General features: G+C 41.8%; 1 protein-coding gene across 7 annotated transcripts in view; it reads right to left on the reverse strand.

The window, feature by feature from the left end:
- Positions 1 to 3,842: 3,842 nt before the first annotated feature.
- Positions 3,843 to 26,200, reverse strand: part of celf2 (cugbp, Elav-like family member 2) — a 62,125-nt gene continuing 39,767 nt past the window's right edge. Inside the window, exons 4-15 of one of the 7 annotated variants that reach the window (XM_030790786.1) lie at positions 23,859 to 23,907; positions 22,561 to 22,695; positions 19,151 to 19,230; positions 15,778 to 15,939; positions 14,267 to 14,330; positions 9,883 to 10,017; positions 8,790 to 8,922; positions 6,957 to 6,963; positions 6,393 to 6,422; positions 5,088 to 5,268; positions 4,501 to 4,644; positions 3,843 to 3,970 (exon numbers count right to left, since the gene is read on the reverse strand). In XM_030790786.1, coding sequence (XP_030646646.1) covers positions 3,843 to 3,970; positions 4,501 to 4,644; positions 5,088 to 5,268; positions 6,393 to 6,422; positions 6,957 to 6,963; positions 8,790 to 8,922; positions 9,883 to 10,017; positions 14,267 to 14,330; positions 15,778 to 15,939; positions 19,151 to 19,230; positions 22,561 to 22,695; positions 23,859 to 23,907 — 1,248 coding nt within the window. Of the gene's footprint in view, positions 3,971 to 4,500; positions 4,645 to 5,087; positions 5,286 to 6,392; positions 6,423 to 6,956; positions 6,964 to 8,789; positions 8,923 to 9,858; positions 10,018 to 14,266; positions 14,331 to 15,777; positions 15,940 to 19,150; positions 19,231 to 22,560; positions 22,696 to 23,858; positions 23,908 to 26,200 lie in introns of all 7 variants that reach the window. The other 6 variants (XM_030790819.1, XM_030790794.1, XM_030790778.1 and 3 more) reach the window with 6 other exon arrangements.

Genomic DNA, 26,200 nt, shown 5'->3' on the forward strand with positions numbered 1-26,200 from the left:
CCTGTACGGACTCCGCATCAGCATGAGGAGCAAAGCAAATGCCTCTCACATTAAGAGTACAGGTCAAAAAACGCAAAGCCTTTCTCAGTCTCGTTGAGAGCATCTGTGCCAACGCGTGCTTTACCAACTGATGTTGAAACACACCTCACCGACATCTTTACAGGACTAAACACTGGAGCAGGCAGTAAGGCTTTTGAAATGAACTTGAGGCGACTGTTAAGATTGTAATACTTTGGGATTCTTGGATCTGAGGGTTGTGAGAGAAATGTTGCATAAACAGACCTCTGTGAGGTGTGTGTATGAGTGTGTGTGTGTGTGTGTGTGTGTGTGTGAGAGAGAGAGAGAGAATGTGTGTGTGTGTTGGCAGAGAACATGTGCAATGCTGAGACTGTCGCGCTCAGGGGCTCACATATACACACCGTCAAAGAAAAGAGGGCTGTGAGGTCAACCTTTTGCACAGGTGTGTGTATGCGTGCATGTGTGTGTGCGTGTGTTAGGATGCGTGTGTGTGTGTGTTTGTGTGCTTGTGTGAGAAAGCATGACACATGGGCACTTTTTACACCTTTACAAAAAAAAAAGCAAAAACATGAACAGTTTCAGGCAACAAGACCACAGAATAGCAAGTTAACAACGTTTTTTTTTTAAATCTATATCTTTAAATATGAGGGATCCATACAAAACACTTATGTAATAAAATACCCATGTTATCAAATAATTTCACAATTAATACACTGAAGCTGTATGCAGGAAGTACCGTCAGAATTTGGCACTAGTCCACTTATCTTGTTTTTTTCTTTATAAGAAAAAAAAAATCACATTTTGCTGAACAACATAACACATCTAAATATTGTTTCCCACAATAGAAATAAAATAAGAATAATGACATTGATGCTTCACAAGCTGAACATTGTAATTCTTTTTTTTTTTTTTTGGAATTTTATATAGCTGATTACTCAACGAGAAATTTAGCAAATAGGGACTCCTTAAAAAAGAAAAATAATAATTATACTGTAGTAGTAATAGTACTCTGAAAGGCTCTGTCTATTGTTCAAGTAAACTGTTTTTTTAGTCTTCTCTTTAAAAACATGAGACGAATAAGACTGTTAGACTGTGATGAAACCACAACTTAATCCACGAAAAGCACCGGCGGTAACGTGGGTCACACAAACGCTGTTTTTTTCCTCTATACATTTAAACAGTATAAAATATAGGTCATTTCATGTGCATTTTAAACCACGGATTGTCTAACTGTAAGTCAGTTCAGCAAAAGGTGTGACACGTAGGTAGCATTTCCCCCCAAACAGGGCAATCATCTTTTTAATTTTTTTATACCTTTAACTACTCTAGAAAAAAAGTGGTTTTATATAGACTTTAATGAGAAACCAAGCCACTTAAAATGGCCTTATCAAAAAACTTTACACTGCCTGAAAAATGTAAAAACCACGAGCAAGCTCTGAGAGATTCTAATATCGATCAGACAGTTTTTATTAAAACTGCATGGAAGTAGTCTATTTCTTGTAGAAACCGGCGAGGGCTACTGCTGGCCTCATATTGCGAGTAGCACCAGCAGCGACACCCACAGCCAATCCCTGTATTGAACTTTCAAGTTTACTTTAAATGAAAAAGACAAAAAAGAAAACCCTATGTAAAGAGAGAAACCAAAGTTAACAAGGAGGAAAAAATCGTCAAATGCAAATTCTTGAAGTTCTCTTGCCACAGGAATTTGTTGTTTTTTTTTTTTTTTGAAAACAATGTTTCTGGTTATGTTAGTAAATATAATCAGTCTCTAGCATGTAAATGTATCTATGCTTTTTTTCACATTGACTTGTTTTGCCACCCACCCCACCCGATATTCCCACAAAAAAAGCTCAAAATGAGGTCACATGCAAAAAAAAAAAAATCCAAAAAGATCAAGCTAAGATCAAAGTTCAAAAGGTCAGTAGGAGGAGACCAGGTTATGATCAGGAGAACTCAGAAAGACATCAGAAACAATGACGGCACGATGAGACTTTTGTACGCCACGTAGACATGCTAGGCAAACGATGAGCAAAGAGTCATGGAGATGAGTTCTAGGGAAGAAAACGGGAGAGGAGAGTTACACACAGAGCTCCAGCACACAACTACATCTTTAAACCATGAGAAAAAACAAACAACAAATAACAAACAACAACAAAAACTATGCACCAGCTTACCACCAACAAACTATTCACATTAGAAATAGAGTAGTTTTTTTCCGATTTGTTTCACTCATTTTCTTTAGAAAAAAATACACACATTTTGAATAGATACACATGTAGACAGCACACACACATACATACACAACACACACACTCACACATAGCACCCAAAAGTATCCATCATTGACTGGTCCCCTGTCCCAGACAGGTGGATGGATGGCAGTTTGGGAGAAACTATTTTGTTTTTTGAACGCACAAACATTATACAAAACAAAAACGAAACTGAAGGAGAAAGGGGTGATAGAAACTGTACGGACGGAATACCACTACTCAGAAAAAGAACAAGTGAAAGGAGGAGATAGAAAAGGAGACGGAAACATGAGCGGTCACGCATGGGGTGGCATAAAGACAGAGGGGAGAAAAATGACAAGAGAAAGCAGGAAGATGAAGAGAGAGAGAGAGAGAGAGAGAGAGAGAGGAGGGGGGGTGTCAGTGTGATTCTGTGTTCTCTTCACACAAAAGGTTGTGTGACTTTAGAAGACTACTGGACAAGAGAGAAAATCTGGATTATAGAGAGTAAATCTGTTGGAGCCCAATAACTTACAATAGGCAATAAATAAAGTCCTTTACTTCAGAGGCAGTAGAAATTTTGTATAAAAATAGAACTGCTTTTTACAAATAAAATTTACAGGCCTGTGGCTTTCTGTATTTTGATTTTTTTTTCTTTCAAGAAACATCAAGTATTTTCAGTTTTCCCCACCTAGAACGGAGAATACTCCCCCCCCCATATTTAGCTATGAACAAATTCAAGATGTCTTTTCTTTAAATATTGTAAACAAACTCTGTTTTGTTTTTTGTTGTTGTTTTCTTTTTCTTTTTTGTAACAAAGACCAGAGTGGTCAGACCCAGGAAATTCTTCGCTAATTTAGCTCAGCAAAAACAAAAACATTTCATGAGGAAAAAGAATCCATGTCTTGACTGTTTGTTGAATGTTAGCATCAGGTGCTAGCCGAGGAAGCTGTTCAGGCGTTTGTTGCCATTGACTACAGAGAGGCCACTGAGGGTTTAACCCTTTACACTCTGGTGCCAGTGGGCCAAAGGGGGTCAGAGGAGCAGCGGAGCCCTAAACTGACACCAGGGGGTCAAAGGTCAAAAGGTTTATGTGCATATTGGTGCTTTTCGTCAGGAAGGAACCTTTCTACATCCTCAAAAGCCTCAGGTTCACAAAGAGAAACAAATCATTGTTTATAGGTCTTTCTGTTGTTGTTGTCAGTTAATGAAAATTAACAGTATAAATACTCACTTTAAAAAATTAAATAATTTACACAACTCAAAAAAAGAAAGAAAAAACATTAACAGCTACTCATCAATATCAGTTGCAAGTCATACAAAATAAAATGGCAGAAATGGAAGCGTTCATGTGAAAAGTATAAACAATAATAATAATAATAATAATAATAATAATAATAATAATAATAATAATAATACTTCTCTTAAAAGTGGAAAAGAAGATGTAAGGAGAGCAGCTCCCTCTGGTGGTCATAGGGTGTAACTCCCCCTGCGCTCTTCCCCCTCCCTCCCCCCACAGTCCCAGTTTGGTTGTTGTAGCAGAGGGGACTTACCCTAGCAGTGTAAAGTGAGAGAGGACTGGCCCTAGTGCTAAGATCAGTATGGTTTGCTGTCGTTCTTTGAGCGTTTGAGCTGAACCTTCAGGCGTTTCATGCCAATCTGAAAGCCATTCATGGCCTGAATGGCAGCCTGTGCGGACACCGGATTGTCATAACTGACGAAACCTGGCACAGAGAAACAGAGACAGAGAGAGAGGAGAGATTGGGCCGGAGGGAGGGAAACTGGTCAGCCCCGTGATCAGTATGCACCCAGTGCAAGTGTAAGAGTAATGCATTGAAATGTAAGCCCACATTAGTGCTGTATTTCTGAGGCCATTTAATACTATTTCTACAGTTATGTTACTACTACTTCCACTACTGCTACTACTAATGCAACTACTAGTTCTACTTCTACGATCACTACAACTAATAACAATAATAATAAACATCATCATTACTATCATCATCCATATTATTAAGTGCCTTTCTGCCCTCCTAATGTTGCTGTACATAAAATCAAATAAGCCGTTAATGAAAGGGGTGATTTTTATTTGTGCTCACTCTAAGTCACTTTGACATTGTGCATCTACAATATTCAAAATGGATCTGTAATAACTGTCACTATGAAACCTTAGACATTTCTGAGAATCCATTGCGTGTGCATGAGCATGTGTGTGTGTGTGTGTGTGTGTGTGAGACCACTATATTGGGCATACCAAAGCACTTGCTCAGATTGGTCTGTTTGTCAATGAAGACTTTGGCAGAGACGACATTGCCAAAAGGCATAAACATCTGGAGGATATCCTGGTCCCCAAACTCCTGTGGCAGGTGGTAAATAAACAAGTTGGCACCTTCTGGTCCTGTTGAATCCACAGAAGGAGAGAAGACACAAGGCTTGTTTCTGTGACAACCAACATTTCCAAATATGCCAATAAAATGGTTTGCCATGTATGTCAATAACAACCCTTGAGGTTTCTTCAGATATTACTATGCAATCTGACTAGTACAGATTTATGTCAGGTTCTATGAACACCAACAGTACATATGAAATGTCTGCAATACTGAGACATCTTACTGCTCTGAGGAGCTGTGTCCCAGGTCTTAATGAGAGCTAGTATGTAATGCTTGACTGAACAGTGGACAATGTTGGTGTTGAGAGAATAACCAATCAGCAGTTGAATTGTAAAAAGCAAAGCTCTCGTTTCCTGGCCACCCACGGCCCCTTCAGTGTCATTCACATCACTGGCTTTCCTCTTAAGTGCGTCTCTAGGATTAGACCGACGCCCTGCAGCTGGGCTCATACCCTCTTTCTGGCTGCCGGCAGCGCTCTGTTGCTGCAGTAGGGACTGGCTGTAGAGCGTGGGCAGTGCGGCCGCTGCGTACTGTTGGATCCCTGAGTAGGCCTGGGTCAGTGCATCCATGGGCCCGGCTGAGCCGTTGGTCAGCCCCGTACTGCCCAGTCCGCCGTTCAGCGCAGCCATACCTGAGAGCATGTGAGCAACTTTACATAAAACCCAACAATAAAGAAAAAAGAGTGCACTTACTCATTACTGCTTCAACTCAGGGTGTGTTCTACACATAGCACAACACATACACTCACACACACACACACACACACACACACAGAAAGGACGGTCGCAAAGGTGACGACATGATTACACAAATCTGAGTTTGTTAAATACACACACACAGATAAAGGGATGTTCTAAAACACTAAAAATTTCAAACAAACAAACAAAAAGACTCTACTGTGTAAGATAAAACTGTACAACATTCACAGAAACATACTGATGTTACAAGATTAAAACACGAATACACGGGCAACCACACACCATACTAAACAGCAAGTATGTGTATGGAGGTCAGCTTAAACATGCAAACATGGCTAACGGAATAACACAGACTGATGTAAGAACCTCATCAAATCACCCTCACTTAGGTTCAGATGACAGAGTAATTACCATTACAGGTGCATAAGACAAATAATACATTTATCTATGTATTAATATGCAACTTATTGTTTTACAAAACAACACCTGAAAGAGCCTTGACCTACATGGCGGGAAAAGATAACTTTATAAGACATTCATTCATGCTGTTGTATGGCTGTGTACTTCATTAAATCTAAAATATACCAAACACAAAAATAGATTTGTTTTACATCCTAGCTCTATGATCTATTACAGGAGTCAGCTTCTAAAACTGTTTAACAAAGTGTATGAATCTGAGATTTTAACTATACTTACTGTCCATATTCATTTACATTCAGCAGACGAGGACAAACACTCAGGCACTGTTTACACCTTGCATTAAGATCTGATTTAGGCGATCCGATCACTAGTGACCACTTGAGATCGGATCTCACTTCCCTGCTCTATGTGCAAATAAACACGTAAATCATTTCTAACACATTACCCCTTTCACTGAATTTCAGTTTTGCTTTTTTGGTTGGAGATAGTGCTTATGACATGTGATATGTTAGACAAATTTGGTGATCACTGATCGCTGTTTTGGTACATTAAGACACATTAAGCTGTTTCCTTACAATGGGCATCAATGGAGAGGAAAATGCTTTACATGAAATGACGACCACACTCCTAGTATTTCAATTCTGATTTTTTGACAGGAGAAGGCGTTTCTGACAAGAGATGTCCGAGAGACATTTGGTGATCATTGATCACAGTTTTGGAACATTAAGCCACGTTAAGCTTTTTCACGTTAAACATTGTTGTTTATAATCACCAGGAGGCATCAATGCACTTTCCGTGCCTAGTCTGTCGGAAATTAAAAGAAAAAGAAATCAAAACAATACCCATTTTGCCTGTTGTTGTTGCCTGTTGTCGCACTTTAATATGATGCCATTGGCGAGTGAATGTGTACATATGCAAATGAGTTTGTACTTCCACGTAAGCAGAGGACGTCAGTTGAGTAGGTAGTCCTTCAATGTGGTCGAGTTTGCATTCGCGTTTACAATGCTATAAGAATGTGGTCATACATGGTCCAGACCACCTCCGAGTGTGGTTTGAGTGATCAGATCTCAATGCGACCTCAATGCGCACCAGATGCGTTTACACCTGTACTTTTGAGCTGTCCACTTGTGATTGGATCACCAAAATCGCATCGTAATGCAAGGTGTAAATGGGGCCTCTGTCAAACTGTTCTGTTTCCAAACAGCTCTACTGACAACATTTAGTTGTGAATTCTTCAAAGGGTTGATGAGAGGATTGAGGGGGGAAAAAGGTGTGAATCTCCTCACACAAAACTCCACTAGCAGAATTTATCACTTGTCACTTTTTCAATATAATGTCTGTTGTCGATTGGCTCTAATAGTGTATGTGTGTATGTCTGTGTCTGTGTCTGGGCATTTTAGGAGACTGATGTGTATTTTTACCAAGTGGCCTTTTGCTTTGATGACCAGCAAACAATAAATTATGACTGCTGTTCCATCTATAACAGCTATAAGTGCTCTCTCATTTATTCAGCAATAATTACAACACTGACCTTTAATATTCAATTAAACCCCAGAGCTCCTAAACTCTGAGGGTGGAGGCTGGCCCTGTGTGTGTGTATGGTCAAATTAATTCTAACTTCAGCTCTTCTATTAAAGAGACTGATTTATATAATAGAAATCTGGAAGGTCAACCACCAGTGATGTATCTAGTCCAGGATATCTATTCTCTCTCTCTTTGTCTCTCAAACACACACACTCACACTCAGAGAACCCACTGTGTCAAATACTTCAAATAATGTGTATTGTGTTTCAGCCTGTAAGCACTAACGAGCATTTGTGTGGCTTAAAACTGATCCCGATGGCTAATCACCTCAGGTGCACACATTACACACCCAGATTCTAGGAGCCCCTTCAGAATTTCACTGAGGTGTGAATGCAACTATTGAATTTTTGATGTATTCAGTTATTTAATAATTGAAGTGACTTACAATACCCATTATTATTTGGGCAAGAACTCTTCATAGACACATGCCACAGGGTTGTGGAATTCTGGAGGATTTAGAAGGTCTCAGACACTCAACTGTTTAACAGCACATCTGTGTCTCTTGTCATCTGTTGTTTCTTATGTCTTCTTAAAAGATATGTTTAGTGAAGTACAAAAAATAGTGTGGAACCTTTTGTCTTCACTACTGTCTACATTTTCAATACCAAACACTAGCTAAGGAGGTACATCTAAACCACGTGAAACAATTTTAAAGCACAGTAAAGTACAGTAGTCTGTCAGAGCAGTTCACGCTGCTAATAAGGACAAGGGTGGACATCTGAGGTTACACACACACACACCACATATATAAACGCACAACACAAAAGCAAAAGTACAAGTGCAGGTCTATAGAAACACCCAGAGAGCTAATGATTTTGCAATGTGCGAGTGTATGTGAGGAAATGGGGTGCCCTGAAGGCTGCTGCACATATATTTGCACATGTGGTTTGTGAACACAAACACAAACACAAACACAGACACACATACAAGTGTCACCCTCAGACTTAAAGTAGCCTAAACCCTGGAGAGTTGCCCTAGGCCAATCATAACCATCAACTTTAGAACTTCTCCTCACAACCCTTCACATGTACAGAACTTGAAACTGCTGCATACTCCCTTAGACTGGCATATTTTCTTGCATATGGAAATGTGAAAGTAGTAGAGTTTGGATTCATGTGCAGTAATTATGGTATGTAGCAGTATGTAGTATTATGTAGTAATCCTGCATATTACTTGTGAAGATATGTCACTAAAGTATTTTACAGAGTGGATCTAGGCCCACCTTAAATCTTAATATATATATATATATATATATATATATGTATATGTGTGTAAATCTTAAATGTAAACCTCTCTCTCTTTCTATATATATGTGTGTGTGTTTGTGTGTGTGTGTGTAGCATTTGGGGCATCTCTCATGGGTCTGTGCAGCACTGTCACAGGACACATGTGTGAGTGGTTAGGGGTGAAATGAATGAGGCAGATGAGGGGGAGGGGGGTGGGGTGAATACTCACTGTTGACGCTACCTGCTAGTGCATTTATATTATTGAGTCCCACTGTGGCTCCAGCCAGACCCTGTAGAGTACCCAGAGAACTCAGAGAACTCATCGCTCCTGCACTGGAGTTAGCTGTGGAACCAGCTGCTGAGAAAAAAGGAGAGAGGACACAGAGGCGTACATGTAAGAGGCAAGAGCAAAGTCCTGCTAAACCTTGAAATAGGGACTTTTGCACATGTTAACACACACATACCCGCACACGCACATGCACACACGCATACACAGTCTAAAACAGTGCAGGAGATGGATAACACCATAACCAGTGAAAATGATGATGACGAAGCAGTAAATGTCTGATATAAAGTTTTTGTTGGCAATTCCATCAGCCCACTCTCTCACTCTCCCTCTCAGACACATTTTGGTTCAGTGGTTGTTTTCTTTTTTAATGACACAGTTTGTCTGGAGCTGAGGGACAATCACAGAGGATATTCACAGGAAAAGTGCACTTCACTCAGAGGAAAAGGCACAGAGTCTTGTTAATTTCATTTGTTTATTCTCCCAATCAGTTCTCTCTCTCTCTCTCTCTCTCTCACACACACACACACGCGCACACACACACTTTAAAAAATTGTTGGTATGGAGCCTGAGTGAGGGGAAACAAAAGAGACACGATGTGAGAAAGAGAAAGTACACCGCTAAGGGGCTCTGAACAAAGTCAGTTCCCACCAGAGAATGACACATGCTCTGCTTCTTCTGGAACATATTCCCCTTACAAACGGTTTCCTTTAAAAGTCTCTGCACGGACTCACAAACAACTGCATTATCAATGCACGCACTGCTTTATGGATGACTGTGCCCTGTGCACAAACAGAATATACTGTGTGACACGAAACACGCACCACGAAACACACAGCGGCTTTGGTGATGAAGCATCGTAACGACTGTCTGAGATGGACGAGGTGCAGTCTGATAACTGTGAGGATGGATGTCTTGAGACATGTGACAAATGAGATAGACAGAGATGAGAAAGATGGCAACGATGATGATGATGATGATGATAAGAGTGGTATAACGAAGGCTAACGGGCTGAGGCCGACCGCTGGTTACCTGGGCTGGCCAGGGCTCCCAGTGACCCTGTGCTGGAGGTCAGGGCGCTAGCGGTGGACGGACTGGCCGAGCTTTGGGCTGCGGCAGCCGCAGCTGCAAGAGTGGCCAGATTCTGCAACTGCAGAGCATTCATACCTGAAGAGAGAGAGAGCGTCAGTGTGTGTGTGTGTGTGTGTGTGCGCGTGTGTACGTAATGCTTATGAGGCCAAAAGGAGAATAAAATGTGTACTGCTGATCTTTGTGTGCGTATATGTGTGTTTGTGTGAGAGTGTGATCTCCTGAACATAGCCAGAGAGGACGGAAGGGGGAGGGTGGTGGCAGACATGGCATGTGTCGTATATACACTCTCAATGTATATACTATATTACTCTGAATTAACATACACACGGTACGCAGACAAACTCAAACACAACATCTGTGGAGAGAACTCTCAGACAGGTTGTTGGGGTACATGGTTCAGTCATGTGGAATGCACTGGGTAGTTTGGACGGAAACATTTTAAAGGTGTCTCAAGATAGGAAATGGGCTCAAGAACTGGAAGAAGAATGAAGTCTCTGAAAGAAAACATAAAACCCCTTTTCTTCTATGACATTAAAAGCTTTTTTTCTTCTGCTAAGAACTGACCAGACTTGGGATTTCTGTAGTGATCTTTCATACAAGACTAAATCTGGCATGTGTATGTGTAAATCAAATGATCAAACGTTGCTGTGCCGTGAAAGCGAATTTGAATAAGAAGGAAAAGACTGCCACCTCTTCTCTGGTCCAAGGATACGAGAACAGTTCCAAACCAAGATCCGTGGTCAAAAATCAAGATAGAATAAGCACGTAGCATACTAATCCATCCATTTAAAAAAATTATTTTCTCCCAGATTATATTTCACCAGTAGCGGGCACCTCAAACCACACAGCTTGTTTCCTCTTGTGATTTTGAGACGTGGAAGAGAAATCGGACGAATAAGGGTCTGTTAGTGCAGTGTGTGTATACTGCACTGAAGAAGAACAACCTTAAGTTCTAGGCTGAGAAGTGTAATGCATATACTAATACATGCAAAACATAGAGAGGGGGGAGGAGAGAGACAGAGAGAGGGAGAGAGAGAGAAGGAAGAATTGGTAAGTCAATCCTAAGAAGCTCATTAAAGAGTCCCCTCCTTCACACACACAAACACACACACGTCTTTCACCGTCTTTCACACAGGGCTAATGATCCTTAATCACATCAGGCAGACATTCCATCACAGTGGAGTCTCATCATGACAAAACCCTGTCTCTCACTGAAAGGCCAAAGAGCTAAAGGAGACATTGTCCCACATTACCCATTCAAAATCGTAGAGCCTTAACCAATCATTTGTGTTCTGCATGTGAGCACAGCCCAAGTTAATGACTTGTGTAATTTGGTGTAATGTAATTTGTTGTGAGGAGTTTATGAGAGTTTACAAGAGTTCTGAATTACCACAGACATTACCAAGCTCCTCATATGAATAGGAAAGATAAGGAGAGCACTACCATCGCATTCTTCCTCCTCGTGGAGAGAGGCTTGCTCTAATTCAGTGTTCACTGAACCTAACGGAGCTGCTTAGATCTCAGTGCTGTGTTTGTGGCTCAGCCTGAGCAGATGTCAGCAACACACAGGCTCTGCCAATCACTGACCACTGCCAGGTCACATGACAGAAAAGGCCCAGAAAATCAAAAATCTCCCCGGACTATGATACTCATCATTGAATGAGTGTCTGTTTATTTTTTGTTGTTGACTTTGGAGAGATGGATTGAAACACACACACACACAGATACAAACAAAACATACAAACACAAATTCCCTCAAACACAGTAAATCCTCAGTTGACCTGAGCCCTGCTAATGATATTAACTAGCCCTTGTAATGGCATATTTGGTTAGGGTTAGGGTTAACATCATCAGTTTCTTTTGACATGTGGATACACACACATACACACACACATATCAGGCATGGAGGTCCCAGCGAAGGCTCTTTGCAACAGGAATATGTATGTGTGTATGTATATTAGAGACAAACTGTTGTCGTGTCAGACAATCCATTAAAAAAATCAACTATATTTCTGTATACATAAACAGTAAAGTGAAATTCCATGTCAACTCATATCTTTTGTTAACTAAGTGTAAGGGTGTTTAAATTTTAAACTAATGTTCAGTGAGGGCAGTGCCTATAGCTTATTTTTAGGCAAATGTCACTAACCAGCAGAACTGTTTTTTTTTTGTACAAAAATAAACTACTACCATCTGAGATAGCTTGCCCTTAATGTTCACCATAACTGAACTCATGCCATGCCAGCGAATTTTAGAGTAAACTTTATGAATTTATCTCTAAATGGTAAGTAAAAGATTACAGTCCTCAATTAACATACCAAATTTAGCCACTAATTAAGGAGGAAGAAACATCTTTCACAGACTTCATCTGATGCACTAAACCACTTTCTGAGAAACCTTTTTATGATATAACCTTCATTGTCAACATTTCAAGGTTTTATTTTCTTCTCCTATCCTCAGCAGATGCCATAAATACTCACTGCTCCCTCAACTTGATGGGCAACCAAACAGCCCACATTTAAGACTTGACTGGTGAGGGAGAGAGAGAGAGAGAGAGAGAGAGAAGCACAGAGATTGTGGGTAACAAAAAGAATAAGATAAATAGAGACACAAAAAGAGAGGATGTAACAGAGAGACTGAGAAATAGGCAAAGAAGTAGATATAATTGTGTAATGTGGTGTAAGGGGTAGAGAAAAATAAACTTCAGCAAATGCAAACCTCCAACAGAGGAGAAAAACATTCTGTATTGTTGATAAGGGGTGTGAAATGATTCAAAAAATATTATTACCTGCAAACATTTCTTGCCAGATCACGACTAATCCAAATTCATTATGTGGCCGAATTGGATCCCATGTAAAGATGTGTCAATTTAATTAATACTGTATTAAGCTGTAGGTGACATATATTTTAATTAAAAGTAGAAAGAAAAAAAATCTGCCAAATTTTTTAGTATCTATTGGCCTTAAAAGTCCACATGACTCAACCAGAGCAGCTCGCCATGCTTCCGCAGGTCTTGTCTCACTGGCATCATCAGCCAATGTTCTGTGTGTAAATGGTACTCTAAAACTGACGTATTGCAGAGAAAACTTAAGGTGGCCTGAAAATTGGAGCAGTATTCTTGGTTTTTAAGCAAAGAGACACCTGACAGTTTTTATTTAAACGAAATTTAGTAACACACCTTTCTCCATTGCTCTTTTAGCACAAGCTGAAAGAATCACATTATTAAATAGTTATCTTAAGAGTGTGCCCTGAGAAAATACAGTAACCTGAGGAAGCAAGCACTGAGAAGTGTTGGGTAGAGTGCTATAGTGCCATGGCATAGTTTAGTATTGTAACACTACCAATGGTTTCCATCACAACTCTTTAACTGCTTAAAAACCCCTAACTGTGGAGAGTTACTCTTCCAATACAAATACTGAACACAGTCCTTTAAAAATTGTTTTATCACAAATTTTGATCATCTTATTGCTAAACTTTCATCCATGCAACAAGGTTTTCACAAACACATTTATGGGGAGGTAATATATTTTTTTTTTCCCCAGAGCACACAGACCATGGGTGAATTGTGTTTAGTGCCCTAGTTAAGGAGGAATGACAAGACAATGTGTTTCCACTTGTGGTGTGTGTGCACATGTGGATAAATAGGCCATGGAGGATGAGAACAGCTGGAAGCTGCATCTGCAGCCCAGATCATCCACAATAGGAACCTGATTCAGCTCACACTGTGAGCACCAGGGGGAGGCATTCCCTCACATTTGACTTACGCCCCACATGGCCAGAGATGAAGTCAATTCCCTGCTCTCATAAAGGAGGAAGAGTGAGTCAACTCAAGGACCAGCAGAAACCAGACAGACGATGCCAAAAACAGGTATCGCAAGTAGAGTAGAAAAACTCATAGCCCCAAAGAGGCTAATCCAGCCACTCTCACATCAGACAAACACGTTTACACGGCATAACAGCCAAACCACCCCACTGACTCAGTCAGTAATCAACCGGACTCCAGTCTGTATTCAGGACACATACAGAGAGGTGGGAGAGAAGTTCATGTGTAACGGCCTGAGGTTGAGGATCAGAGCTGGACTAGGGAGACTCGCTCACCCTCTGATTTGTGCTGAGAGATTCCTAGAGTTGCTAGTTCAGCTTGTTACATGATGTCAAACAAGGGGATTAAATGATCTTGAACTGGGTTGTATGGTTTAGTGCAGGGAGTGTATACACATAGCATGGAGGTTAAATGGACTGCGGTTCATTGGTCTTTGGACTGGGACCACTGAAAAGGGACAGGAATTACTGGTTTGGGACAAGTCACAGATATTGGACTCACCAGCCATCTGCTGTATCCCACTGAAGGCTCCCAGGTTACTGGAAGAGGTTGCTTGTTGCAGCAACTGATAGGGAGCGAAAGAGAGAGAGAGAGAGTGAAAGAGAGCAAGACACAAAAGATTATTAGAACAACAATCAGCTTTACATATTGGCTTATAATACTGTATATATATTTCTATATATGCAAAATAAAGGTTTGAGAGGAGCTACTGTAATGAAGATGAGGTGTTGTGTTCTAGTCTAAAGTCTGTAAAGGGACGGTGGGATCAGGGCACAGAAGAGCTACGGAATTGCTTCAACTGGGGGACCAGGGTCAATCAGCTTGTCATTACTGCACCTTTAAGCCAATTTAAAGGGATAGTTCCTCCAAAATTTAAATGAGAGATGAAAAAAAGGGGTTACCTTAAGGATGTATGTACGTTTTGAAAGCTTTTCAGAGCAACGTGCCCCTAAAATATAAGCCAATGATGCTGATGTAAGTCATCAGCTAATGTTTCTGACCAAATCACCAAAATAGCAATACATCTCAGTCTGGAGTAGCAAACAACACCTAAGGTAACTTACAAATCACCTTGAAAAAGCAACTTTGAAAAGACTATCCCCAGAGGTCCTGATCTGCAACCACACAGTAAAAGTTTGGTTTCATATCACAGTAATAACTAGTCTGGGAGATGGTCCCTCAGTAGAGGCAGGGTGTGTGTAGCTGAGCTGTGCTGTGTTGGTACAATGAAAGGGGAAAGCAGAATTGAGTAGGGAGACCAGGGGTCACGAGAACAAAGGTTCTAAATGAGAAACAAAGAACCAGCTATTTAATATTCTAGAATACTCAAACAGGCTTTCTAGCACTAACTTAATCTATAAATGGGGGAAGGGAGGAGAGAGAAAGATAGGGGGGGGGGGTGACCATCCTGTCCCAATACTCTCAAGTATCCTTGTCTTTATGTCCATTTCCCCTGTGGACTGATTAAACAAGCAAAATACTGGAAATCCAATACAGGTATTGGTGATAGAACTTTTCCAATCATGTTTCTTTAGCCATTTGATACCTCAGACTTTTCACCGAGAGAGGCGGCTGAGGGAAAGAGATTGGTGGGCTTGGTGGTGTTCCACATTCAGTGGTTCTGAACTAAAACAGCTGAATCTGATATCCAGAGGCTCCCCTGGAGTGTAGTCGAATGAATTGGATGTGTTCATGTAAGACTGGTAAACAGGGTTGGGTGAACTGATTTCCCTGTATCACTCCTAGGGGATGTTTGCCAACCCTTTGTCTTAATTGGTTATATCAGAATGGAAATGTTAGTGAGTATTGGGAGTGGGTTTAAGAAAGAGACAAGGAAAAAAAAGAGCACAGGGAAGATTTTTTTTTCTTGGTGAGTGAAAGTGTGCGGAGGGGGAGGGCCTGATCTGAGGAAAGGAGGAGGGGTGGGCAGAGACAGAGGGGCGGTGACTGACTGCGGCGGCTGCGTTGGCTGCGCTGCTGGTGGGCGTGGCTGCGTGGGTGTGTCCTCTTACTGCCAGATACTGCGGGGTGAGACCGGTCAGGCCCGTCAGACTGCCCCAGGCAGAGGCGCTGTTCAGCTGCTGCATCTGCTGTGCCAGCTGCTGCTGCAGCCGCCGCTGCTCCTTGTCCTTCTGCGTGTCAGCAAACTTCACCACCATGGGAGAGGAGCAACCCTGCAGAGGAGGGGTGAGGAGAAGATGCAGGATGAAAAGAGGGACCAAGGGAAAAGGAAGGAGAGCAAATGTACAGTGAAACTGACACTAAAGTAGGAACTGGTAATAAAGTCATATACACATGTATGAAATATGCTAGAGGCCATTAAATAGACACAGACAAACAAATACGTTTGAGAGAAAGGGGATTGCTTGCAAGATGAGAGAGGGGTATGGGATTTTGGGTTGAGCCAGCATTTTTTATTTCCCTGGGAAGTGATATCTAGATATATAAAACAATTTCATCATGTCAAGTGAGTGAGACAAAGGGATCAAGGGCTCCCAGACCACAACACACATGACACGCTGTGGACCAACTGCACAAGCACAGCAGACACACACACACACACACACACACACACACGCACTGAAAGAAATGCGTGTGAGTATGTGCTGCACTCTGGCTGTTATTGCACCACAAGGATTTGAAAGACCAAGCTGAGGAACATTGTAGACAAAAGAAACAGTCTAAGCATGAAAAAAGGCATGCTCGCAGTGCATCCTCTGCTGTTTCTAATCAACTCTTTAAATGCCCAGTCTGCAGCCGCAGCTGTGAATTCAAGACTGAATATTGCAGCCATCAAATCTCAGAAAAAAGAGAAGATGGTCATGATTGGATAGAATGGCCAATCATAGATGTGTGTGTGTGTGTGTGTATGTGTATACTCTCATTCTCTATCTCCCTAAAATACAGATCTCTTTCCCCCTTTTCTCTGTCTCTCACACACACAAGAACTGGGCATAGTAAAATCACTTAAGTGAAAAAGAGTGACAAAAGCTATATATACATATCAAGGCTCCACTACAGACGAAAGCAGCACACAGCAAGCAGCCATGTGGAGACATTCAAGAAGAGTAGTGTAAGAAATTTTGCTCCAGATGATTATTTTAGTGCTTCTCTCGTTGCACTGTAGTGCCCCTTTTCTCTCGGCGTAGGAGACAAGTATCCAATCTCAACACTCACCCTACTCTAAACTTAACCCGCAAACCATAGACTGATGGAGAATTGATAGCTCCTATCCAGACCATGTGACTGTGTGGCCATTTTAAGAGTTTGTCAGGAGTGAAAAGTGTCAACAGAGCCACCTGCCACACGCAGGGCCCTATTTCCCCCCCAAAGGAAAAAAAAAGAGAGAGAGAGATTTGTTTGGAAGTGTCCGTATGGGGTGGTACATATTTGAGCCTATACCACAGGAGACTTGAGAGAAAAAAAAAAGTCACAACATGAGCATACACACACAGTTATTTTATGCCTTCATAAAACTGGCCTGGCAAACATATTCATTATCATACCAATACTGTACTAGGCTAACATACTCTCAAATGTGAAGTAAAACTGAAACATGAAAACAGTTGGGGGGGGCGGCATTACTACCTTTGGTGGCAAAATTGTATTGGTTAATTGTTTTTCCGTTTAATAAGCCTGTATTGAAGCTCAGTCATTTTAGGACTTTGGTTTTGAAGTGGTTTTCTTTTCAATCAAAGATACCCATGCTGCCCATGGTTTTGTTGTAAAGCTCTCTGTAAAAACTGTCCAAAATGCTCTTTTGTCTAAACACATTTTCCACATCAAATTATGCTTCTTTAATGAACACACAATTTGCATGTGAATTTCAGGGTTTATGGATGCTCTGAAAGGTCCCGCACGCACAAGTGCATACACACACGAACACACAAACACACACACACACACACACACACGCACACACACCAAGCCACAGCCCATTCTTTGAGCCAATATGTGAGACAGTTGTGTTTGTGTCCAGTGAGTGGATGATAAAGATTCTGTAAGGACTCAATTAGGGATGCCCAGGGAGGCATGTACATACACACATGAATCCAGTGAAACACAGAAAATAGGAGAAAAGGAGGGAAATGATGCTTACACATACAACATGATGGCAAGCCTAGGGGAAACTAGAGACAGGGCAGACTAACCAACCATGAGTATATGAGAGTGTGTGTGTGTGTGTGTGTGTGTGTGTGCGTGTGTGTGTTAGATGCACGCAGGCACATCTGTCCTTGTCATATCCTTCTTCATTACATCTTGACATTCAAAAAAGGCCACATGTTTCTCTTTTCAACCAAAAGGCTGAAATGGTTACATCAAAGTCAAAAAAAGCCCTGGTGTGCTTTTTTGAGTTTCTCAGGGTGAGGGTAAATTAAATGTGCCACCTTCCACTTTGTGCAGCTCTTTGCAGGTTGGTTTGTCGTTCACTAAAGCACTGACTAGCACTCACATTTTCTCTGCTCACTCGTCAGTCCACACTGAATTTGAATTAATCTGGGAAATAATCAAAGACCACCACTAAAGGCTTTAATTGAGCATCCTCTCTTTTCTCCTCTTTCCGTCACACACACTACTAAACTCATTTTCTTGTCACTAACTGATGACGATAATTTGGGGTATTTAAGGGGTAGGCCTTATCTGTTTGTTTGTTTTTTTAAAGGGTTAACAACACCACTGGAAAGAGCAGACACACACACGCACACACACAAAGAAAAAGCGTACAGCATTAGCCATGTATTAACCTCCTGTCAGGACCTCCTGATTTGGTATGTTAGTATTGAGACAGTCTGACAGATGTGGCAACAGACAGCTGAACACTAAGAGCCCAGAAACACAACTCCACAGGCCATTTCTGTGGCAACATGTGGATCCACAGCCTGCAATCCAGCTACAGTCTGTTATTACAACGTCATTGCTGCCAAGCACTGCTAATGGCAGCATGACTGGAAACTGGACACTGGGGTCCTAGTTGATGGGACCTGATGTTCAGGGTTGCCATGATGGCCTGATTTGACAATAACAGTAAGAGTCTGAAAAGGGAGGGGGGTGCTTAATGTGTCAAAGTTATAAAGCTTTCTGTCATCTCTGGAAGAATGAGCGATCACTAGATGAGTTTTGAAACTTGTGTCGTACTCATTGGTCCGACATTGAGCAGATGCATTTTGCCTTAAAATGTGGCTGTAATATCATCCAAAAACAAAAAGGTGTAACAACAAAGTAGAGAGCAGACTTGAAAGAGGGAGAGAGAGACAGAAGGTGAGAGAAACAGAGAGAAGCAGACAAGGAAGAGAAGAAGGACGTCAAGAAAGAGAAGAGCGAGAGAGAGAGAGAGTGCGAGAGAGAGAGAGAGAGAGAGAGAGAGAGAGGACGAGAGTACAGTACCTCCATGGTCTGAGACTGATGCATGGTTTTGATTGCATTCTGTGCCATAGCTCTGGTAGAAAACGTGACAAACGCACATCCTGCAGGAGGGAGGTTGGGAGTGAGGGAGGGAGAGGAGGAGTGGGAGGAGGAAGAGGAGGAGAGACAAGAGAAAAACAAAACAAGACAAAAGGGTTTGACAAGTTGTTATAGAACCCCAAACAGAGATTGTAACAGAGAACAGGCTAAAACAAGGCAGACAACAGTGGTCTAAAATCTACCATTGAACATTCAACATTAAACATCTAACAGTCAACACTTAGCATTTGTTCAACATTAAACACTCAACAACCTAAGTTCCACATTAAACATTCAGTTAACATCCAGTAATTTGCTAATTTTTGGAATAATTTCTGTAGGTGAAGGACTGCAAACTGAAGGTGTGCAACATGGTGAAATCTCTTTTTCTCTCTGTCTGTCTGTCTGTCTGTGTCTCTCTCTGGGCCACACCTGCACATACATATACACATACACATACACATACACATACACACAAATCTGCAAACCCATACACACATAAACACATACACAAGAGGGAAAAAAAATCCCTCCACCTACATCTCCCAAAATCTCTCCAGAATCTGGCAAGGTATGGACGGAATGATGCAGTATTCTATCTATCTCTGCCTGTTGGAGAGGAACATGAAGCCAAATCCTGGCCCAAACCAGCCCAGGTTAATTGAGACAAATGATGTGAGGGGTGTGGAGCATTGAAGATGAGCCTGGACTGGCAGCAGGGAAATGAAGCTGTAATACTGAGAGGGAAATGTGGGCAAATGACAAAGAGTCTAAGACAGAAATATACCACTATCTACAGAGCTCTTTTCTCCAGAGGGGGAGAGAGAACTCCACACGCACACACACACATACACACACGTGTGTTGTGCCTTAGACTATACTCTGGTTAAACTTTACATACGATCCAGAACTTTTCTCCATGCACACAAACAAACCAACAAAATTCACACTGGTAAATCAGCCATGGCCCAACTCTAATGAGGGAGCAGGAGATTAAGACAGAGCATGAACAGGAAGAGAGAGAGAGAGAGAGAGAGAGTTCCCTGATCTGTCACTGCAGAATGCTAGAAGCAGTTTGAAGCCTCTGGCCCAACTCAGTTCTGTCTTGTGTGCAAGAAACATTAGCCACAGGAGGGCGCTCCAGTCCTGCCTGCCGAGCATTATCTAAAGCACAACCACACAGGGACACAGCAATCTGTCCATCAGACTGAGATTCCATTAGCTTTACTCCGTTTGACTTTCAAACGACCCATTTCTGAACCATTTTCAGAGTGAAAAACTGGCCTAATGGAACAGACTGTAAGATGTAGTGAGATGGGAACATGAGAGTGGGTTTTTTTCATTAACCATCTAATTAAGCAGACTTTTTAAAGCAGACCTTAAACTCCAGTGTGTCTTTGCAGGAAACCACGGCCACCTCTTTCCATTCATTTTCACTTCATAACAACCGTATCTCTAATGACTCTGACCCAGTATTCAGATGAAGAATACAGCTCTCAAGATTAACTAATTTAAGATTATCTGATACAAGATAATCTAATCTATAACAATCCCATCCAAGATCATACCATGCAACTGAACTGAGCTGTACCAAATGTCTTCTTGAAAGGGCCCAAATAATGACTGAGAACATGATGCCCCTGCTGCCTTTACTAAGAAACTAAGCAGAAAATGTAAAAAAAAATAATAAAAATAAATTAAAATAAAAAGCCTTGTAGAACTAGGCCTCTCTTTTCTGACTGAACGAGTCACATAGGGGCTATTAATACCTGGTGAACTGCATCATTTCATCAGAGGAGAGGAGAGGAGAGGAGAGGAGAGAGGAGAAGACAGGAGAGGAGAGGAGAGAGTCTTTTAAAGAAAGTAGGGTAGTTCCCCTGGTGCTGCATTCACATGTGGCGTGATCTATATTTTATTAATAGTGGAGCTTAGCTAGTGATTGATGGGCTTTTTTTCTCTTTAATAGTGGGACAGAGGAGAGAGAGAGAGGCCACTCTGAACACAAACCTGCCACTGCGGCACTCGTTTACATACCTGTTTATTCATCTCTTTATTCTCCTGATCCATCTTTTTTTAAATTATTGGGAGATGGATTTTTGACAAGCCCATATCCACACTGTCTGAACAATTTCAAATAGATATCTCAGCGTGACGCTAATCTCGCATGGAATTAAAATATTCATGAAAATGAAATGGAGAGAAGCAGAGGGAAAAGAGAGTGCTGTGAGAGAGCATTGTGGGAAACTGGAGGACTGAGTGTCAGGGAGAGAGAGAGAGTAACTATGAATTGTGCAGGCAGCTGAAGGCCTGAGCGTGAGAGAGGACTGTGGGATGGTTTTGAAGCACACAGTCACAGGAAAGACTGAGAGAACACTGGAGAAAAGAACTTAAAAAAAAAAAAAACTGGATATTACTGCAATCATTACTGAAAAACCTCAAAAACAATCCAAAGTGAATGTTTATACTGTGAGGTTTACACTGTGAAACTTGCCTGACCCACACACACACACACACACACACACACACACACACACACACACACACACACACACACAAGAACGAGTTTCATCACTGTCCTTTATCTAATGATAAAAAATGGCTCTTTGGGCTGTTGTTGTCATGACGACTGGTCCAAAACCAGTTAATCTCAGAATCAAAGCACCACCTAGCTGTCTTCCATCCCGGTGTGTGCATCTGACCCTACTGTTAAAGGACACCTAGCACATGATAGCCCAGGGTTCTGGCTGCTTAAATACAGTTTGTTTCTGCTATTAGGTGTCATTAATAATAATTTAATTGTAGCTGATTATTATGCTTAGAATACTTTAAGACATCCTCAGTAAAACCTTCTTGGTTGTAGATACATGTGTGTTTATTTTGTACAGGTGTGGTTAAGCAGATGTGTTACTGATAGATTTTTGAGAAAATCTGGGAGATAGATGGCTGGAGAGATGAAAGGAATGAAACAGTACGGACTGACAGGATGGAGTAGGATGGAGAGAGAGAGCAGAGAATGGTTAGATGGCCGTAGGAGTGTCTGAACCAATGCAGGTCACATGAGCACTTCTCAAAGCTTTCTGTCAGGCCAGGTTCAGTCAGTCAGACAGAGACAGAGAGAGAAGGAGAGAGAGAGAGAGAGAAACAGTAATTCTTCTGTGGAAACTGGGCCTTTAGAAGTGTTTTTGTGTGCATATACTATCTATGTAAGTGGCTATTTAGGTTACAATATAAATATATAAGTGTAAATGTATGTCAGTTTGTGGGGGCAGACAGGCGCCTGTGAGAGAATGGACAGGCTGTCTCATGGACTAAGAGTGTATGCGTGGTGGATGGTGTGTGTACATGTGTCTCACCTCGACTGAGGCCATCAGGTCCACGGAGGATACGGCATTCCTCGATCTGACCGAAAGTGGAAAACATCACCCTGATGTCATTCTCATTGCACTTCTTAGACACCATGCCGATGAAGAGTTTTCTGTCCTCCACCGCTGCAGCCCACAGAGACAGAGAGAGAGGACCAAAAGAGAGAGATGTCATCAACGAGGGGGGGAAAAAGCAGAAATCTGTCTCTGGTATAAAAAGAGGTACTATTCTTTCTCTCCTTCTTCTTATGCATACTCTCACAAGGGAGAGAGATTAAATAGCATAAATACAGACTTCTGTATACAGACATATCAAGAGAGGGTGAAAATGCACCTTTGTGCGTGTGTGTGTCAGTGTGTGTGTGTGTGTGTTTGTTCACTCAACACATTAGAGGTAACTCTAATCCCATTCATTTTTAATGAGGAAACTGTCAGCTCTTACCGCGAGGCGCGCACGATAAGTGAGCTTTTGCACTCTGGGAAATCAATAGCTTACTTGTTTATTTTGCTGCTTGAATTATTTGTACATTTAAAGGAATCAGGATGAGCGACTGATAAGTGCTGTTTCAAGGGCTTCCCTCACACACTCCCTTTCTTCCTTTCTTTCTTTCTTTCTCTCTCTCTTTCTCACGCACACTCACACACACAGTGACACTCCTGGGGAAGATTAGCTACCCTCAAAAGCACAATTAATTTACTTCTAAACAAACAAAATAAAGAATAGCAACCTCTGACGACTGGATATGGGTACTGTTTTGAGAAGAGTGTGTGTGTGTGTGTGTGTATGCTCTTGGCTAGTATGAGTGCAGTATTAGCTTTGTTTATGTGCTGGGAGTTGATAGTAGATGATTGTGGTTGAGGACTGATGTTAAAGCAGTTCAGTCAGAGACAGGCTAACAGCCCAGACCAGTCACTCTGTCACAATCCCTCAGCACAGTGCCTCTCTCACTACATCTACACTATTCTTTTAATGGCACTGACCCTGTGTGAGTGTGTGTGTGTGTGTGTGACTGTGCTTCAGGAGAGAGCGTGAAGTTCACTGTTAGGGCAAACACTTAAACTTGGACTGACCCTTGCGCACCTTAACAATTGAAAACAAGCTCCCACATCTCATTTTCTTTTTCTCTTTTTCTCTCTCACACAGACACGCACATGGGCAAACACATACAGAGACGCAAACAAGTATACGCACTTGTAAAAACGCAAAGTTTAGACAAATAAACAGAGACTTTCATGCACATGCACACATGCGTACGCGCATACATCCACAAAGACGCACAGACACTCACCATTAGATTTCTCACTGTCTGCAGGCTTCATCTGAATAGGATGGTGCATCTGTAATACAGGACACACACGCAGGTTACAGTTAGACAAACTTTACAAGACAAGCACAGTCAGTAAAAGAACACAAACTAACACACACACACACACACACACACACACACATATATACTACTATGCACACTACACACCACACACACACAGATTTGATGAAGCTGACTGACTGGGTTACAGCACATCAAAGATCAGACACCATTGTTTCTATTTTCCTGTTTTTTTTCTCTCCACCCTGTCTCCTTCTCCCTTTTTTCTGATTTATTCCTTTGCTCTCTCCCCTTTTCTGAGATTATGCTTGGCTTTTGTTTGATCCACTAACACAGAGTGAATGACTCCAAATCAGTCACCCACCAGCAAAACCTGTCTCTCTATCTCTCTCTCTCTCTCTCTCTCTCTCACTGTCTCTTTTTTTCATTTCCATCAGAGTGCTTCAGCTCTTTATAGAACACTCTAGCTTGTGTGTGCATGTGTGTATGTGTGTGTGTGTGTTTGGCCTTTAAGTCATTGCGTTTCTTTGATCTGCCTCTAGACTTGACATGAAGAGTAAGAAATATAGCCCATACAAACCAAAATGTTTTTGAGCAACAGCCTCTCTCTCTCTCATTACCTTTGTCAATACATCAGCTGTCTGTTCATCCTTACATTGATCAGCAGTAACAACCACTGCATCAGTTACACTCTGCGCTTCCACCCATTCAGCCTTTCTAAACATGCCCAGATGGTGGCAGTCAGAGTGTGTGTTTCAACGTGTGTGCGTATATAAGTGTGTGTGTGTGTGAGGTGCTTCAGATTGATAGCCTACTCACACACTTTCCCTCCCTCCGACTGATAAAGCCCTGCCACTAATTATAAAGATCACGCTCTCCACCCCCCGCAAGACTTCATGAAAAATACATGTAGCAGAGCACCTCAGTGTGTCTCTGTCTGTCTCTCTCTCTCCCTCAAACACACACACACACTCACACACACAGTCATGGAGTCTGACACTATGACAGACTCAAAAGTCCTGGGCTGGATCAGGTTCTTCAGGCAGAAAAAATAACCACAAGACATTCGGGCTATCTATTTTTTCTCTTCGCGTCTGACCTCTTCCCTTTACACACTCTACCTGTGTGTCATACATGCACACACACACACACACATACATACATACACACATACACACACTGAGGCATGGCTGTTCCTGCTACTGCTGCTTTTCTGGACCCATGTACAACTTTAGCCTTTGATTTATTCTGAACCCCAAACTTTCCACTGATCAAGAAGTGAGAAACCTTCCAGCCACTGCATACATCACACACACACACACACACACACACACACACACAAAAACCCCTTCTTATCTCTTCTTTCCGTCTCTCCTCTGCAGCACTGTGTCAGTCTAACGTGTCACCAGATGTGTACACTGCTGCTTAATGAGTTGGTGAGCAGAGAGTTTAGCAAGATTGCCGTCAGGATGATTCATTTCTTTGTCTGAGTTTTTGATCATCTCTGCCTGTGAGATAGGCCCAAAAATCAATTCAGTGATCCTCAAACAAACAAGACTCATTCTTCAAATGCCATCAGCTGAACCAATCAAACAGCTGATCAAAAGCACGGAGGGAGGGGGTGTGGGTGAGAATATAGGAGTGATGCTTTTCTTTCAGTGCATGTAGGTGAGTGTATATGTGTGTGTGTGTGTGTGTGTGTGTGTGTGTGTGTGTGTGCGTGTGTTCGTGCATGTGCACTTCTTGAGTAGGAGTGAGATATTTCCTCACATACAAGTAAAGAATATCTAAGGAAGTAGACACACATCCAAATGCAGCTTCTAGTACAGAGAGGCGGGAGGAGAAGACCAGGATGGTACTGGTGTCAGAGCTGAACAGAAAAACCAATAGAGATACACATGGCTGACAAAGAGGTTTTGCTATTTTGATTGACTCAAGATGTGACATTAACACGCTGACATTACAATTCGACATAACCCCCCCCCAAGTGCCTCTCTCTCTCTCTCGTATGTTGCCACGATCTTCCAGGAAACCAGATCCTCGAGAACACAAAGTGCCAGAAAGGAGATACTCACACACTCTCTCTAGCATTGGAACAGGTACAGCTGGCTCTGTCTTACATTGACTGCAATGTTTCACGTCCAAAAAGGTCAAAGTTTGTCTTGTCATAGCATGAGAAGGCACACCGCCCCCCACCCAACCCCCTTCTCACCAACACATAGACATGCTTCCTGTGAGTAAACTTTAATCCATGTCTTAAGAAGAAAATGTGTTAAGGAAACCTGTGACTGCTTTTTAAACCA

Source organism: Chanos chanos, chromosome 1, assembly GCF_902362185.1.
Source record: "Chanos chanos chromosome 1, fChaCha1.1, whole genome shotgun sequence".
Taxonomy (NCBI): Eukaryota; Metazoa; Chordata; class Actinopteri; order Gonorynchiformes; family Chanidae; genus Chanos; species Chanos chanos.